This window comes from Panthera leo, chromosome B4 (assembly GCF_018350215.1).
Source record: "Panthera leo isolate Ple1 chromosome B4, P.leo_Ple1_pat1.1, whole genome shotgun sequence".
Lineage (NCBI taxonomy): Eukaryota > Metazoa > Chordata > Mammalia > Carnivora > Felidae > Panthera > Panthera leo.
The window spans coordinates 83,231,958-83,250,480 of record NC_056685.1 but is presented as its reverse complement, the minus strand read 5'-3'; the positions used below and the strand labels follow the sequence as shown (position 1 = coordinate 83,250,480).

At 40.9% G+C, this 18,523-nt stretch overlaps 1 protein-coding gene and 1 long non-coding RNA gene across 33 annotated transcripts in view; one reads left to right on the top strand and one right to left on the bottom strand.

The window, feature by feature from the left end:
- Window positions 1-18,523, bottom strand: part of LOC122224733 — a 67,584-nt gene that overhangs the window by 15,449 nt on the left and 33,612 nt on the right. For 3 of the 4 annotated variants that reach the window (XR_006204904.1, XR_006204903.1, XR_006204906.1), the window contains 4 exons: window positions 14,067-14,157; window positions 11,722-11,802; window positions 10,945-11,079; window positions 3,977-4,112 (listed from right to left, as the gene is read on the bottom strand). This is a non-coding gene — a long non-coding RNA (uncharacterized LOC122224733). Of the gene's footprint in view, window positions 1-2,562; window positions 2,886-3,976; window positions 4,113-10,944; window positions 11,080-11,721; window positions 11,803-14,066; window positions 14,158-18,523 lie in introns of those variants that run through there. The other variant, XR_006204905.1, reaches the window with a different exon arrangement.
- The window catches only part of R3HDM2 (R3H domain containing 2), a 162,208-nt gene that overhangs the window by 117,150 nt on the left and 26,535 nt on the right, over window positions 1-18,523 (top strand). For 11 of the 29 annotated variants that reach the window (XM_042946946.1, XM_042946953.1, XM_042946952.1 and 8 more), the window contains 11 exons: window positions 2,027-2,050; window positions 3,867-3,908; window positions 6,493-6,579; window positions 7,100-7,226; window positions 8,085-8,163; window positions 8,808-8,867; window positions 9,431-9,571; window positions 9,981-10,089; window positions 12,849-12,944; window positions 15,840-15,871; window positions 15,970-16,023. In XM_042946946.1, coding sequence (XP_042802880.1) covers window positions 2,027-2,050; window positions 3,867-3,908; window positions 6,493-6,579; window positions 7,100-7,226; window positions 8,085-8,163; window positions 8,808-8,867; window positions 9,431-9,571; window positions 9,981-10,089; window positions 12,849-12,944; window positions 15,840-15,871; window positions 15,970-16,023 — 851 coding nt within the window. The remainder of the gene's footprint in view (window positions 1-2,026; window positions 2,051-3,866; window positions 3,909-6,492; window positions 6,580-7,099; window positions 7,227-8,084; window positions 8,164-8,807; window positions 8,868-9,430; window positions 9,572-9,980; window positions 10,090-12,848; window positions 12,945-15,839; window positions 15,872-15,969; window positions 16,024-18,523) is intronic. The other 18 variants (XM_042946939.1, XM_042946943.1, XM_042946959.1 and 15 more) reach the window with 9 other exon arrangements.

Sequence of the window (18,523 nt, the reverse complement as noted above, 5' to 3'; positions counted from 1 at the left end):
TGATGGCAGTAGATGGCCAGCCGAGCTTCCTCCAGGGCTCCTATTTGATACCCAGACAGCTAAGACTCTGAGCCTCTAGTTTACCTGTTCCAGTCCTCTCTTTTCTGTGGTCACTGCTAGTTTCCTGTGTTACCTAGATCCAGATTATATAAATCCTTTGCTTCATGCCCAGGGGTTAGACTGGTCTTTATTGTATGCTTAGGAGATAGACAGTAAGAAGTTAGTTTAAAAAGCAGTGGCAACCACTAGAAACTTGAAACATAATTTCTTTTGACAACCCAATTCATCTAGGCTTTTTCTTCTTAAGAGATTAAAACAGCAACAACATAAAGGGATGAATTAAAATCAGACAGCTCTCTGAAATATTTTGTTCTCCTGCTGCCTGTTCTTCTACTGTCTTTCCACTTAACAGCTTGCCAGATCTCTGTCCTGGCTGCTTTTCTTTCCATTATCTTTTGCATCTGAGTTGTCATTCCCCACCCATCCTCCCAGAGTTTGTAGAGACAGTCTGCCACCGTTCCAGCTATACTTTCAGCCTCCACTGATACCAATAATGAATTTTAAATCCTCAGGACAGATAAGTGATGAATGTTTAATTATGTGCTGTCATATTACATGGAAGATAGTAATTAAATGAACTTCTGGATCCAAGTTATTCTAAGGAGACCACTTGAAGAGGTGTTCTGAACTCCTGTTGTGTGTACTCCTTGAAGATAGGCAGAAAAGAAGGGACGTGTACAGGTGTTACACACTTATAGACACTCAGTTCAAAAATGTTTTCACCTGGATATACAAATAGATCGTGTCGGAGGTTGGAAGGGAACTCGCCTCCCCTCTGACTTGTTGCTGCCACTGGAGCAGGTGGAGCTGCTGCTGCCATCTACTGGAGCTCCTGATCCTTCTAGAAGTCTTGAGTCTTGTCCCACCCTTCAGAAGCCCTCTCCCCTCCGCCATTTCCCAACAGATCATGTGCCCTTTCAAGAACACTAAAAATTCTGCTCTTTCTCCTACCTTTCCCTGCCCCTCCCCCCGACTCATACCCTGGAAGTCTCCCCAGGAGTCTTACTGATGCTGTCAAGGGAGTGCTTCTTATGAAGTTGGAGTTAGAAAGTTTGCAGAAAGAGGACTTTCATTACTTGCACTGTGTGAGATGTATTATTAGAATCAGCAATTGGAACTCAGAACGTCTTTCATATGCAAACAGTGCTATAAAAGGCAGGTTCTGAGACTGAATTTTGAATGGGCAAATTAACCCTGACATAACACCTGTCTTCAGCCAACCAGCTGAGTATGACCTTCTAGCTGGGCTTTCTGCCTTTAAATTTATGATCCTTTTGGATTCATCTACCATACTGCTTTATACAGATGGCCATGAAATAGAGATCTGATTATGTTCATTTTTTTCAAACGTTCTGTGTGTCTCATTGTCCTAGGCCAAGACCCAGATTTGTCAGCATGGCATATTGTGACCTAGTCCCTTGCCTGCCAGCCATCCGCCTCTGGCATTCCGTGCTTCAGCGTTATCTGATTCATTGGTCCCTGTTATAAGTAAGAGCTGAAAAGTTTGGAGAAAGCATGCTTTCTTTGCCTAGAATGCCTTATGTGGTATTCTTTTCTTGGCCTCCTCCAACGCCTGAACCTCCCATGCCAGCATCTGTCTAATACCTGTTTATCCGTCAAAACTCAGTTGAGATGTGTCTTTCTCCAGGAAGCCTTCCCTGACAACCTTAATCACCCATTGCAGGTCTACACTGTATATAATTCTTTGAGTAATGCCTATCTCTGTCTCCTTCACAGAACTATAAGCTCAGTGAAGCCCAGGATTAGGTTAGTTTGGGCTCACCATTGTATCTCTAAGGCCCACACAGTTCTTGGCAGGCACTCAATATCTGTGAATGTATGTGTTTGTGAATTACTAGGTCTGGGTTAGACACTTGCACCATGTGCTCCTATAGCACTGCATAACTATTTCTGGAATGCATTTGTACTGTATTGTAATTGTCTATTTGTCTGTCTTCTCCAACAGGATTATGAGTCCCTTTTGGACAAGGTTTGTGTTTTTTATCTCTGTATCCTCCAGTAGTTAGCATGGTGCCTGGTACATATTAGACTTTAAGTACGTGTTTGACAATGAAATGAAAACTATCCATTCTGGGAAGTAAGCAGATTCATACATTGCTTGTAAGGTTATAAATTGGAATAATCTCTTTGAAGGGCAATTTGGCAATACTTTATAAAATTTTTAATTAAAAAAAATTTTTTTAATTGGACTACAGATATACTATATTTGTAGATGTGCTTAATGATGTGGTCATTAAAGCATTGTTTATACAAACGAAAGATCAGAAATATCCTAAATGGCATGATTTAAGGGACTGGTAAAATAAGTTATGAGATAGCCACAGAGTGAAATACCATATTAGACATTAAGCAAAGCAGTAGATCTTCTATAGAATAACATCTGTGAAAAAAAAGTTTAAAGGCAAGGTTCAGAGCAGTGTGTACAATATACATCTATTTGGTTTAAAAAAAAAAAAAAAAGAAAGCCTGTGTGTGCACATGTACAATAAGCTTCTACATATTCATAAAAGATATATGGAAAGATGACAAGAAAGTCAGTACTACTTGAGTCATTAGGAGAGAACCAGGTGGCTGGGGGACAGATATGAAAGGAGACTTATTATATATACCCTCATTATACCTCTTGAATGTTTGTGCTCTGTGTATGTTACTACCTTTTTGAAAAAACAGTTGACACATTCCTGGACTATGGCTCTTCCCTTACTGTGACATCTCTTACATTGACCAGACTCACCATCATTTCTTACTTTTTCCATCTGCCTTCCTGATTTTCCATTTTGCATTGTGGCAGTGTTGTTTGGTAACTAGTAAAGAGGAAAAAGGAAAGAAATCCTCACCTACCCAGAACCCTACTGGTACTCTGCCTTTGTCTTGTTTTCCCTTCGCCACCTAACCTCAGTTCTCTCCATACTTCAGTGGCAGTGAGTTCCATTCTGAACATCTGAGAAGCCCTAGGTACTTCATCCCATACATAACCCTACCTCATCTCTTCCCAAAAGCCCCCATTTTGACTTTGCAGCTGTTCAGAGACCCCATCAATTAATTCGTTGTTTCTTCCCTCATCCTACCACAGGCCCTCATTCTTCATCTTCTTCAGCTTCTATTCTGCTCCTTACCCACTCTTTTTACCCTCCCTTTGCTCTGGAAGTCTTGTCCATATCTTCCATGCTCCCTTAGTTTTATCCTGTCCCAGACAGGCTATAAGAGCCACAACCAGGTGCTTAGAACTGGGAGGATTCTCATCCTCAGTGAGGGAGACATTTGGCAAGAAGTGTCTTCATTCCATATCAGCAGCCATAGGGACAGGTCCTTTGAGTATCTCAAGTTGGAACTCTGAATGTGTTTTCCTATAAAGATGTTACAATAAGTGATGATTAAGGACCATATTGCCTGTTCATTATGGGTTAACTAGGCTCCTGTGATCATGCTTGGGAAAAAGCACTCTGTCAGTGCTATGGTAGTGACATTTCCAGAAGCCTCCTAATTAAGAGAGAATTCTGTGGTTTATCCAAAAGTAATTTTTATTAACCTGTGAAGGCTAACCAGTAAGTGTCTTCCTATTCATTTTCTTCATGGTAAGTGGTGATGTGTCTATAGGTGGCCCGTGGTCCCTTCCGTGTCACAGTTACTAGGGCTGTAGCAGAGGGGGACGGGGGGACAACTACACCAAGTGGTTCTCATCATAGTTTAGCTATTGTAATGCTTTTTCTTTGTAAACTTGTATTGTTTTTAACCTAAGTGCTGATTTTCTACACCTTTAATATTTTCTAATCCCCTTGTAACAGAGGCGGACATCCAGCCATGGTCATGCCAGGAAAAGAGCCAAGGTGAGAGCCCTTTCTCTACATAGTAGTCCCCCCTTATCTGAGGTTTCACTTTCCATGGTTTTACTTACCACACTTCAACCATAGTCCAGGAGTAGATGATCCTCCTTTTGATATATCATCAGAAGTTCATTGGTAGCCTACTGATACGTCACAATGCCTGTAGCATGCACCTCACTCCATCTCATCATGTAGGCATTTTATCATCTCACATCATCCCAAGAAAAAGAATGAGTACAGTACAGTAGGATGTTGGGGGGGGGGGGGGGGGAGAGAGACCACAGTTATATAAGTTTTATTACAGTATAATTGTTCTATTTTATTGTTGTTATTGTTCATCTGTTACTGTGCCTAATTTATAAATTAAACATTATCTTAGGTATGTATGTATAGGGAAAAAAACATAATATATGTAGGGTTCAGTACTATCCAGAGTTTTACGCTTCCACTGGGGTCTTGGGAGAGTATCCCAGACGATAAGAGGGGACTACTGTAGCTTCTTTTCTACTGTTATTAGTAATACATTTCACAATGGACTTATCATTAATATCTACTTTATTTGGATTATATATAGGCAAAGTTTTTCTGCCTGCACTTTATCCTCTAATTGTGAATGTGCACACACACATGCACACATTTCCTATTGGAGGGTCTGGCTTTATTTTTCTCCATTACCTTTAGTTCAGCCACAGTCTATTTCTGATGCCCAGCTGTAGTCTGTCACAAAGCCTGAGCACATTGGTACTGGTTCTGCTGGAAAGCCAGTTTCTCTCCTCACCTCTGGTTTCTCTAGGAGTACTATGAGTGCTATTTTTCCCTCCAACATTTTTTTCCCATTTACCCTTCAAGATAAATCCTGCACCATTAGTAGAAATGACTCAACAGTTTTGGACATCCTAAAAATACAGCCTTTGGCGGGGCGGAGGGGGGGTACTTTTTAGGTTGGGCCAGGGAGGAGGATTTTGTTTTTAATCATTTTTTGATAAAATTAGCACATCACAGACTATTTTGAGCAGCGTTATCAGGGAGGACTATATGTGTTAGTGTGTGATGGCTTTTTAATTTTAGTTGAGGGAACAATAAAATATTAAACCTTTCTTGGGGCACCTGAGTAGCTCAGTGACTTGAGTGTCCAACTCTTGATTTCAACTCAGGTCATGATCCCAGGATCATGGGATCAAGCCCTGCATTGGGCTCCATGCTGAGTGTGAAGCCTGCTTAAGATTTTCTCTCTTCCTATTCCCCCTCTCCCCCACTGACACATGCTCTCTCTCTCTCTCTCTCTAAAATAAAAAAATTAAAAAAAAAAAACAAAAAACCCTTTCTTGCAGTGAGAAGAATTGTCACCAGAGTAATAATTAAGGGTGTCTACCCCACCCCCTTTCCCCCCAAAAAAGCAATGGCAGAATTTGGGAGTGGCTCAGACAGTATGTGGCTTGGATTTGAACACCACACATAGGATAAATTGAGTCTGTGTTTTGCCTGCCATGGCCTAAATCCACAGTGATGGGCTTGATGTTAAACTTTACAACAGAAGGTGTTCACTTCTACTTAATTTCCACCCAAGCTTTTTGAGATAAGTAAGACAGTTGTTATGTCCATTTTACAGATTAGGTAACTTGGGTTTATAGAGACTGAGTGAATTTGACAAGATATTCATTAGTAAGTGGCAGAACTTGGCTTGAAGTCAGTTCTTCACACTTGCGAGTTCTTTGCACTATACTGCACAACCCAGAACACACATGCCATGTTTTGTGCTATTATATTTACTGTAAACCTTGATTTTATTATAAGAACTCTTAGTAAATGTTTATAGGTAGATTTCCAGTGAGTCAATTCTATAATTTTTGGCTTTGGGGATCCTTAGGAGAGCAATGATTTGCAAAGTATTCTTTAGCCGGCGAAAGTAAACCAAGTGCATTAGCTTCTTACCATGTTAAATCCCAAATGTTATAAAAATTTCTTTCTCTTTACTCTTTTCAGACACTTCTTTCCATACCCTTGCCACCTCAGATTTAGAGTCATTTAGCATTTATCATCACTCTGTTCTAGGCACTGTGTTAACATAGTTTATGTCATTTAATTCTCACAAGCCATCCTTTAAGTATTTTTATCCCCATTTCATTGAGGGAAAAACAGAGATCCAGAGAGGTCAAGTAGTTTGCTCAGGGTCTCTCATAGCTCATGAGCACAAAAGCAGGAGTTGAAGCTAGGACTTCTGGCTCTTAAATCCAGTATCTACTAAGCTCTGCTACTGTGTATTTTCAGTAAACCTCTGAATCTGAAATTGGTAGAGAAAGGAGGTAGAGAAAGCTAAGTGAAGTGGTTTTCCTGTCATCTTTTCAAGGTAGCCATTTTGTTTTTATATGTCTACTAATGTAAGCAGGGGAATTATCTTTGAAGTAAATCAGGAACTGGCGAGTAAGGCCTGTTTGAAGGGAAAAACAAAAAAACCTCTATCTACTTAATGGAAGCAGCAACTAACAGAGCCAAAGAGGATACCCTTCGTTCAGTGAAAAGCTTTCTGAATGTCCACCAAGTGAGTAATATATATATATTTGTTTGTTTGTTTGTTTGTTCGTTTCAGTCTAATTCCAAGCTGAAGTTGGTACGCAGCCTGGCAGTGTGTGAGGAGTCCTCTGTCCCTTTTGCTGATGGGCCACTGGAAACCCAGGTATGTCCTTTATAAGAGTAAGTGTAACTTTTGAGTTTGGCCATTGTTTGGTAAACTGTAGTATAACAACCACAGCATCAGCATTAGGCCTGGAAACCAGGGTAGAAGGGGCTTCAAAACAGGTGGTTGTGGTAAAGCAGGGTGCATGGGTGAGAACATGAAGCATAGGTATTCACACCTGGACCACCTGAGATGATGCAGATGAGATCCCAGGGTTGAATCTTGTTTTCCCACCCACACTTTTTCCCTCTGGCGATCAGAACCGTATCTGTCCAGTTTCTATGCCAAGAACAGCCAGTGTAACTTGAGCTCTCCATATAGTGGCTGTGATCGTTGGCAGAAAAGGCTTGGCTTTTCACCCTTTTGGTAGAACAAAAGCTAAGACAATTTAATCAACAAAATACTATCTTCTGTAACTGAAGATTTCCCTTCTATGACATTTCAAGGGAGAGTAAAATCCTGTGGGAGAATTGAAATTCTTTTCCTCCTTTGATAATATTCCTCTTTTCTCTTGTCTAAGGATATAATTCAGTTGCACATCAGCTGCCCCTCTGACAAAGAGGAAGAAAAATCCACAAAGGATGTCTCTGAAAAGGAAGACAAGGAGAAAAACAAAGAAAAGGTCCCAAGGAAGATGCTTTCTAGAGGTGAGGACTTTCCCCACCTCTCTTGTGTCCTATGGTCTGGCTCTGTAGTGTCTTTTCCTTCCATCTTGGAACCTGCTGACCTTACTGGTCCAACAGTTCCTAGTGTCTTGCTGACTTGGGGAGGTGCCTAACTAGGTAGGTTACTTTCTTTGCTGATTTAGCCAACCCTGCCTTAGGGGCTAACATGCTATAGAGAGCTACTCTGTTAATGTTGGCACTGTCTATAAGAAGTCATCGTAGTTAATTCTGATTCTATTTCTGCTGTGGAATAAGTAGTGACATGATTCATCACTAGTAGCAGATCCTCCAGATACCGTTTATATTTTGATTTGGGGATGCTTAGAGTGATTTTTTTTTTTTTTTTAAATCAGGTTTGTATCTAATTATTAAGCTGTCTGTGGTTTTAAACTCTTGGGCTGGTAGCAAAAATACCTGCTCCACAGAAGTTATAGTTGAGAGGAAAAGGCAATCTTGGGATTAAATTTTTATAAATAAATAAATAAATAATAAATAACATTTGAAGCTGTTTGCTGAGATTCTGGAAAATTCAGCCCCAGCTGCTCTTACCTGGAATTTATTTTCTTTAACTAGAATAAAATTTGCTTTGTTTTGGTTAAAACATTCAGCAAATTTTAATTACAGTCAGGTAGCTTTTCAGTGTAATACTGATGCAACACTGTGACCCAGATTCTACCTTCCATCATTGTCATGGGGAGTTGGGGGCAGGAGCTGGTAAATCAAGCATCATTCTGGTTTTTAAGCTAAAACCCTCATTGAATTGTGGGCTTCTGCTTATGATTAGATTTCATGTGAGGTGGTTTCATTGATTTTAAATTTCTTTTGTTGTGGTGGTTCTAGACTCCAGCCAAGAATATACAGACTCCACTGGAATAGACCTACATGAATTTCTTGTAAATACACTGAAAAAGAACCCAAGGTAAAAACATTATTTGATGGAAGGGGGATAGCAGGGCCCAGCAGAATACCTAAGAGGTCAAGCAGCTTCTCAAAATTTTTCCATTACTCGAATCTAGGATTCCCACCCCCCTCCCCCACCATTTCCCTCCAGTATAGTTTTATATTCTGCGAGGGATTCATAGTACCCTCGTGTTGAGGTGTCTGCTTTCAGAAGAGTTGAGACAAATTCTGTGGAAGGAGAATGCAGAGGCAAAGAAATCTAAAGGCTTGGGAGTATGATTTAAAAGTACAGGAAAAAAAATTGATATGTATAAAAACTAAATATACATCTATAACCAGATAGAATGTAGACTACTGATTCGATTTTATAAGCGTAAAGTATGTGTTTAAAGGAACATAGCTGCCAGCAGAATTAGGTTTCTGATAAGGAAAACAAAGTACATGATTAGGAGGATCTGCAAAATGATTGTTTCTCTACTTGATTGTTTTTCTTTTTTAAAGTAATATAAGACAGGCCCGTGAGGTCTGTCTACGTTATTGGTCTGCTATTGGGGGTTGGATCTATTCCTCCCTTCAGCTTCTGTAGTGTGCAGGTTTCAATGCTTTCAATGTCTATGGGAGGGCTGCTTTTTGTTTTGTTTTGTTTTAATCTTTTCTAAACAGGGACAGAATGATGCTGCTAAAATTAGAACAGGAGATTCTGGAATTTATTAATGACAACAAGTAAGTTACTTGAACGAAATACACATTTAAAGGTGGGAGGGGGCACTGAAAAGAAATTTAGGTACAACTTTAGGATATCCCCCTTTCATATTTCCCTTGAAGTCTGAATTTTAAAGTAATTACTCACTGGGAACCAAAAGAAATTGGGGAGAAGTAATCAGAATGAATTAAAAAGTATATTGTGAAAACCAAGCAAGGTTTTTAAGTTATTGCATAGACTTGAGTTGAAAAGAATTGATATCTTTTCAGTAGCTAGCCCTTGTCCCATATTTAATTATTCTTCAAATTCTCCCTTTTTTCTTTGTAGAATACCATACAGGAAGGGGAAACCTAGGAATAGTCTTAATGAGGGTAGTGGATCAGAGTGATCTACAAAATGCTATAGATAAAGAAGCTGAGAGAACCTTTTTGGTTCCCATTGAGTGAGGATCTATCTTCCTTATAATAAGTCTGTTCCTCTTAAGAAATTCTCCACTTTAGACACTTGTAAGAAAAATTACAATTGTTTATTATTGCTGTTGTTTTTCCTTATTTCACTTCCCCGCCCCCTGGTTTCCCTTCAGTAACCAGTTCAAGAAGTTCCCTCAGATGACCTCATATCACCGGATGCTATTACACCGGGTAGCTGCCTATTTTGGGATGGACCACAATGTTGATCAAACTGGAAAAGCTGTCATCATCAACAAAACCAGTAACACAAGAATGTAAGGGAGGAAAGAGATTGGAAGACTTTCCTGGGATAGCCTCTAGCGTGGAAGAGGAAGGTGTAGGATCAAGATGTCTCTTTCTGGGGAGGGGACAATGTGGAGGGTTATATTATCAATTCCTACTCTTTGTGAGGAGTTAGAGATAGATTCTAGGAGGCACTTGTGTTTTGTGAAGGCTGGCCCCTGGCCTCTCTTCACCTTTATTGATAGGACAGGTATAACTTTGGAGGAAGACAGCTTACAAAGAATAGACCTTGAGGATTTCACTGTGGCTTTGTGGATGTGTGACTCCAGAAATCCCCTGAGGGAGAATTGTGGAATTTTTAAGAGTGCTATACTAGAAGGTCTGCTTCCTAACAAAAGGGTCTTTTTCCTTCCTTCTTTCTACATTTCTCTCCCAAACCAGCCCTGAACAGAGATTCTCAGAACATATAAAGGATGAGAAGAATACAGAATTTCAACAGAGATTCATTCTCAAGAGAGATGATGCCAGTATGGACCGAGATGATAACCAGGTGAAGAATGGAAAGGGGTGGGGCCATACAGAGAGATTGCAGTAAGAGAAACTGGGAGGGGAGAAGAATTTTTGTGGGATAAAGAAAACTCGAAATATCTTAGTATGGAGAAATGTATTGAGTTCTACTCAGTTGGCTGTGGCTTAATTTTGAGGACTGACTACATTTGTTGAGCTGAATGCCGCCCTCTTAGCCCCAGAGAGACATGGTGCTGAGTTTTGCTGGGTTTCCTCATTTGGCCTGGAACTCCCTGGTTCTGCCACTGACTTCTAACTCTAGGTCATTTGGGGACAAAGCAAGGTTCCTCCCTGCTTCAGCCTTGATTCAGCTGACGGCTTCATTCTTTTTTTTCTTTAATAGTTAGGAATTTCTTTGGGAACCATTAAAAGTTATTTTATCCCACTTCTGTCTTATCCTAGCTCAGGGCTAGCCTTGGACTGGCAAAGTTGTGATGTAATTTACCCACTTATAAGATGTTTCTGATCCCTTTCTGCAAACTCCTTATTTTCCCAACTCCTTCCACCAAGGTGAGTGAGTTGATTTGACATTTGATGCTGGGAATCTCAGGCAGTATCCCCTTTTTAATCTATTCCCGTGGGAATAAAACGTGAACAGTCTGCCCTATTGCTTCACTCATGGGCCTGGCTGTTGCCCTGACTTCTAGCCTACTCTTCAGATAGTAAGTTTTTGTTTGGGGATAGTTTTCCCAGCCATATACAGCATTTAGATCCAGCCAGCCTCTGTTTGACCTCCAGAGGAGGTTAGGTGGAGAACCAGGATTAAGATTTGAAGAGCATGGTTGGGTAGAGCCAATATGAGTCTTGCTAATTGATGATAACTATAATAATATCTTACCTCTAGAGTCAAAATTAATTTTCTTGGGATATCGTATGGTCTCGAGACCAGGACTTTTCCTGCTTGCTACTTGAGTATTTGAGGGAGTCCTTTTGAGAAAAACGCCATTATCTTTTGTGGACAAACACGCTGGGTCTGATTGAAAACAATGAAATATTTAAAAAAAGACAAAATTTTAAAAATCAGAAAGAGCCTTTCCATCCTGATGCCCTTCTCTCCATTTTCCCAAAACCCTTTTTCTGTGGATCAGGAATTATTCAGGCCTAGAGGCACATTGGGGCGGAGTAGAATCTGTCCATATTACGAACTTTTCATCTCTCAGCATCAGGCTTGATCCATAGTAGGGTAGGCTCTATGCATTTTCGGTCCGTGATATTAATAATAAATACATTAATTGTTATTTCTTTTGAGTGTTTCCCTGACCTAGATTCTGTTCTAAACACATTCTGTGCATTATCTCTTTTAATCCTCTCCACAACCCAGTATACATGGGGGTTATTAGCTCCACTTTAAATATAAGAAAACCGAGGCTAAGAGATGTTAAGTTACTTGCCTGAAATAACATTTTTCAGAAGTGACAGAGCTGAAATTCTGCCTGACCTCAAAACCCATTATACTTTTTCTGCTCTGTCACTGGTTCACCAGTGCTAGGGGTACTTGAGGTCCTGTGTCTTCTTGAAATGGGATTTGTAAAAAGACATTGAGTAGAATTTAGGTTCTTAATGCTAGTGAGAGTTAAATCTAGTGAAAAGTTGATACTCCTGAAGTTATACCTACCCGTGGAGATGGGTGAAGATCAGGAAGATCAGCGTAGAGCAGCAGCCTCCTTGGTTGCATCATCTGAAGCTTTCAGAGCCTCTGGATTAAAGGTCAGAATCTTTTATAACTGATGACATTCATTGGACGGGTTGTCTCCCCCAGAGCATCTTGCCTTCAAGAGCAGTATGGAAAAGGACACTGTGTATGACACCCTACCCAGGACAGTGCTCACAACTCAACAGGCCAAGAGAGGAAAACGATGATGGAGAGTTGGGTGGTGGGCTAGCCAGAGGTGGTGATCTGCCCAGTCATCCCTCATCACCTTCTCTACATGTTTCAGAGAATTTAAAGTTCTCTAACCTCCATTTCCTTCTTTTCCCTTTCTATCACTCTCTCTCTCTCTCTCTCTCTCTCTCTCCTTTCCACCGTACCTTATTTGTCTCTTCCTTTCCCTGTCCATCCTTCTTTCTGTTCTGTTCTCCTTTTCTCTTTCTTCTCCTCTTTATGTTGCTCTGTTCTCTTTCTTCTCTATTTCTGTAATTTCTGTCTCTTTCCCTCCCTCCAGTGGCTATAGTTAAGAGGAGAAAAACTGCTTAAGCTTTGAGGTTAGCTTCACTTGGATTTCATTCCCAAGGCCCTCTTTGCTGAGCTGTGTGTGACTTGGATCTTCAGGCCATGGCATTAGTGAGTAAAGAAGGGATAACATCAGGTGCTAGTTCTGTAAAACTCTTCTCTACATTCGGCTCTGCTAAATACCTGTTTCTTCTCCCTCGCTAGCTTCCTACTATCCCTTTCTTTCCCTCCAAAGCAATATTGTTTATTCCCTGGGCTATTCTCTTGATCCTTAGTACCTGATTACTAAAAGGAAGCAACCCAATCCTTATAAATAGTTGTTGTTCTTGACACTCTGGGTGGGGGTGGGGAGACAAAGAGGTTCCAATCATCCAGAAAACCTGATCTCCCAAACTGCATGGTCAGATGTACCCAGTGAAACCTGTCCAACACTGGAAATTTTATTTCTTTTTTTTTTTTTCCATTTTTTTGATGGCAACTATAAACTCTCCCGGTTTCTCTTCCTTGCTGGTGTGCAGTGAGCTTGCAGTACGAGGAGAACTTAACTAGCTTAATTCTGCTCATCGATCTAGATCAGAGTTCCATTGCAGGATGGAAGGAGGAGCAAGTCAATAGAAGAGAGAGAGGAGGAATATCAAAGGGTCCGAGAGAGAATATTTGCCCGAGAGGTAAGTGTAGCTTCTGAGAGTTGTCAGCCCATAGCTTTTAGCTCTTAATCTTTGGAACTGTGATTGGAATGAACCCTCCGTAAATGTTTTGTTGTTGTCTTTTTTTAACCAACATCAGCCAGCTCCAGTTTGGTTCTCAAATGTGGCTTACTGGGAAACTGCAGATTTTTATTTGTATTATTTTTCATACGCTTGGCAGTATGGCATACCAAGAGAACAAATGGAATGGCTGAATTTGGTAGATATGATTAGACTGAAAATAGAAATGGTTTTGGCAGGCCTTATGGAAGGGCCCTGACTCTTGCCTGTCCATCCCTTCTCCCACTTCCCCTCTTTCACTCCCACTATCCATTTTAGGCATCTTTGCTTCTAAGTGGAAAACTTAGTATCCACACAGCCTGTATACATCCATCTTGTTTGGCCAGCCTCATTTTTAGGATATGTTGGTGGTTGTTAGAGCACAGATCTGGCATCCATTCTCTGAGCTCCACATTCCACATGCACAGAGGGTACCACTTACTATTCCCTCCTGTCTCTATCTGAACAGGAAGTCTCTTTCTTCCTCTATTTCCTACCTTGCTTCTTAGAATAGTATGGACTCTGTGGGCCAGAAGGCAACACGATCACTTTAGGCAACTTTATTCTTAAGAAGTGTGGGCCATATTAAATACACCCGGTACCCCTGTATTTGGTGGCCTTTGCCTACAAGACTGAAGAGAAGTATAGCAGAAATTCAGGAAAGGCTGTAGATAAGCAAGAGAGGAACAGATCTCCAGAAAATGTAGGCTCAAGATAGCAGCACTGTCTTACAGTCAAATTAGCAAACAAAGGAGGAAGAGCCAGCCTACCTTTGTAGTCAAAAGATGGCCAATTCTAATCAATATACTTCGATGAACACTACTCTCCTCTCATTTCCCCACTCTCCCCTCCGTCAGCAAGACAAAAAATACATTTATCTCTCCATCATCACCTAGCTCAGAAAAACATTGTCTCTGACTTCAAGAAAACTGAACTCCTCTATGAACGTGTTCCATTGTCTCAGGAGACCCAAGTGTTCCAAGGATCCTCAGTAGGGACAGATTCACAACAAACCTCCTGACCAAGGAGAAGGAATCATCTTACTTTCTGTTATATAGACTTCCATTCTGAGTCGGAAAAAAATCTGTCCTCCAGATTATCCAACCATAGCCCAAAGAGGGTCCTCTGCCTTTACCTGCAAACCAGTTGGGTGGAATGAGAGGAGAGAGGTCACTTGTACATGGCTGTGGCCGACGATGACCCTAAGTTGTGGACAGAGCAGGTTGGTGGATGATAATAACAAACATTTATATAGTGCTTACTATCTTTGAGACACTGTTCTTAGCACTCTGCATAAATGTATTTAATCCACACTAGGTCTTTGAGGTAGGTTATGTTATTTTCCTCATTATGAATGAGGGACTGAGGCATAGAAGGTTAAGTAATCTTAGATCAGAGCTCTAGTTAGTGAAAGGGTTGATATTTGAGCTCAAGCAGTCTGGCTCCTAAAGTAAACCACCTAAACTTAACCCCTAAAGTAAACCACCTCTCAATAGCTTGCTCTGCTCTGGGCTCTTCAGATTAGGAAGTACCAGTGATATCATAGTATAGCTATCTGTGATGTGCTGCTCTGCTTCCCTGACACATGGTAAATGACTGTCCCACCATGCCAGCCATTAGCAAAGCCATAGAGCCTCTGAAAGCACAAGTAGCTTTTAATACGGTATTGGGGCTATTTGGAACACCAGAACATAAGTGTGTACAACTGTAACAAAATCACAGTTAGCTCTTCTCTCCTTTTTTCTCCTGATTTCCAGTCTCTCAAGCCTCTACTAATTTATGTATTCTTTGTTAAATCCTTGTGGATTTACCACTTTTCATTTCAGCACTTCCTAACTCTTGCTGTATTAAAAGCATCAGGAATCTCAGAAGGTCTAGACAAGGAAACATGTCCAAAGCCCACCATACTCGAGATTCCCTTGTGGAGAGGAACCTGGCCAGTCAGAGGGAGCTGATTAAGGGTGGAGTCGTAGGTAGGGGCAAATGGGAGGAAGAGGCAGGCCAACAAGAAAGGGAAGTGGCAAGAAGGGTGTTTGGATGGAAATGCTGCCGCTGCAACCTTCTCTGGAGCCTGAGCTGTGTACTGGGAGAGCTGCCCCACTTAGGTTCTGCTCTGCACGGAGCCCACTCTGCTCAGCAGCTGGATACTCTTGGTACCTTTTTCTAAGGCTTGGGAGTGCATCATAATGCTCACTTCACTCAGCTCAGTGGCTTTGTCAGGAAACGATCCCCAAAAGGAATGTTGCAGGCTTTTAATTCTTTCATTTTTTCTAGGCTCCGAAAAAGTACCTGCTTCCCCAATTTCTTACTCTCCTTGGGGCTCAGGTCAGAATGTCTTTCATTTTGGCCAGTGTGGAGGATAGAAATGGAATAGTCATTGAGGATGACTTCCAAAAAAAAAAAACTAAATTTCTTTCTCTTGTCTCCCTTTTCCCTTCCCTTGATCACACTCTTTAGGACCAAGCACACCAATTATTATGCTCGGCTTTACCTCTTAGGGAAAATAAATTTAGAACTAAAAAGGAAATAATAGGTTAATACTTTCCTCTTCCTCCTTTCCATACTCCCACTTTTATCAGTGTCTCTTTTTAAACACTCTGTGGGAAGGCTAAAAACACTGAATGCTCTTTCCCACTAAAGGTGAGAGGTCAGATTGGGTGTGTGGGTGTGGGTCATCCTGTCCCTGCTCCCTCTCTCCCTGTTGGGGGGTGAGCGTGGTGTGAGGACCTTGGGTATTCATAGCATCACGGACACCCTTTTCGGTTATGCCATGCTGTTTTCTTATAAGTTATTTTCCGTTTTCTCCCCTTCACCTAGACTGGCCAGAACGGATATCTAAATGACATCAGGTTAGTACCACTTAGCATGTTCCCTGCTTCTCATTGAGCTTTGTCAGTGAGGTTAATATAATCCTGTAATGATGCTTTTCTTTGATGTTAACCAACAGACTCTCCAAAGAAGCCTTTTCTTCTAGCTCTCACAAGAGAAGGCAGATTTTTAGGTACCTCTGTGTGATCTATATCTCTCCTTGTCATTGTTTGTTTTTTTTTTTTCTCTTTTTTTGTTTTGTTTTTGTTTTGCTGTAATCTTTTCAGCGGAGTGAGTTTGCTCCATGCATGGCTGCTTGTGGAATAATTCACTTTGTGGTTTTTGCAACATTGGATATTTTTCCCGATTAAAAAAGAAATGGCTCCTGCTCAATGACTTTATTTTTGTTGTTGCTGATCTCCTTTTAAGTCATGGATAGGTGGTGAAGGGGACCAAATAGGTGTGTCTGGGATAGGAACTGCTCATTTCCAGAAGTTGCTGGAATTGGGCATTTGGGGAGGATTTCAACATGTATTTATATTAAGGTAAAAGAATGGGTATCTTCTGGCTACGTTTTCTGCTATGAAAGGTGTGAAGAGCTTATCCCTGACCCAGCGTAGGGAATGTTTTATGTCTTTAAGAAAGAATAGAACACACACACATACACACATATAAAAACAAACATCTCTGTCTATGCAGTTTTCTCTTTGGGACAACATAATGTGTAAGATGACCTCAGAAAAGACTTCTTTTCCTTAGAATGGACTTAGAGCATATCTTTTTTATATGACTGCCCATGACTTGCTGTTAACATTGGTGAAAGCTGCTATATTAACTTCTTCAGGCCTAATATTCTCCATTTTCCACAAAGCAGTCATGAGAATCTCCCTTTCATTTCAGTCTCTCAGTCCTACTCTAGAGGATCACACAATGCGGTGATGAGAGAAGCACTTCATTAGGACCCTATCTGGTACCAACTGATTTTAAGTATATTCTTCCCATTTTACCGATAGGACAACTATAGAGTAGAGAAAACTTGAGTATTCAATATTAGGCTTCAGGTCTAACCCATTCCAAAGGGCTTCTTTCTTTTTGAATCCTAAGCTTGATGGGAACTGAGATTAGTCAGAGCTCTCATTCCCAGCACTTCAATTGTCCCTTCCCCCCTGTCCTTTCTAAAGTTAGTCAGACCACATAGAAATTTGGATCACAAGATTTCTCATTCTTTGAAGGGGGGCGTTATCTCCTTTCCCATATCTCTGAACTCTTTTTCCTAGACCATCCCACCCTGAGGTCCATCGGAAAGCCCTTAGGCAGTAAAGGCTCTGCATTGTTCATGGTGGTCAAAATAGATCCCCCCCCCCCAAAAAAAATAAATAAATTCCTGTTCCATATTGTATACTTCAAGGTCATGAATCAGCCCAGAATATCTGTAATAAACAGGAGTTTTAAGCGAACTTCTTTGCACATGCTAATGCACAGGGCTTTATGGTTGCCAAAGTATACTGTATCTGATTCAGATTTCTCAGTGTCCTGATTTGGTAAGCTGGTTTACACGGAAGAAAGAAAACAAAAGCAGAGAAATTAAGTAGCTAACCTAAGTTTATGTGGCTATTAGTGGCAAAACTGGGACTCTTTGTCCAGTGTTATTTCACCACACCACACCAGCTCTCTACAAATATCACCCCTTCCTCTCTGAGTAGTGTTCCATTTGGAACCCTAATTCAGATTCACTGCTAAGAATGATGCCCTTATCAGTGCTATGGAGCATTGAACTACATCAGACTGTGCTGATAATAGCTCCAAGGATCTAGTGAGCAGGTATAACCCTGTCCTATCCATATCTCCTTGTAAGCTGCTGCTTTCCATACTATGTGTTGGTTAAAGATCTAGGTCATCTAATATGCAATTCCATGGACTCTGAAGGGGGTGTCTTCTATTTGGGTACTAGTCCAGAATTCTAGTGATGAGAAGCTGGCCTTCTCTAACTGCTTTATACCTTTCTTCCCAAGTGTGTGACACAAATACTGATATACCACATTCCATCATTCACTTTGGCAATAACTAGGGCAACTTCCTAGTTCTTTGGAAGATTCTATTCCATTTGATAAATAAGCCATTACTGACATTTACTGTCACCTCTTAACACAGGCCTCCCTACCCACTCTTCAGACCTGATAAACTGAACTTTTCACCATCATAAATCTACTCATGAAAGCTAGGTCAGCTTTGATTTTACAGAAGTATGAAGTGTGAATGCTCTCTGTCCTGTACCCCCATCTCTCCAACACACACACACAGCCCAATCCAGGGCTTAGAACTGAGTCTGGGAGTTTTCCCTAGTTGCCTTATGTTTAGTGAAGTGGAAAGACATGGTTTAGTTGTAGAGAAGAAAAACTGATCTCTTTCCTGGCCAATACACAACTCAGATTCCCTAACTCTTGGGGGTGTAGTGTACGAACCCTGGCTAGACCATCAGACTAGCCACATTTCGAACACTTGGCCATCATCGTCTTGGGGGAACTGGATGAGTACAGAAGTGCTGCCACTTTGGCTCAAGCTTCCCAGGGTGTTTGGTTTAAAGTTGACTCATCACTGTTTACCTCTAGTAGAAAGAGAAAGTAAATGGGAGAATTGTCCTAAAAGATAGTGCTGTGTTTGATTTAAGTGTAAAAGTCCATTAGGACTTGTCT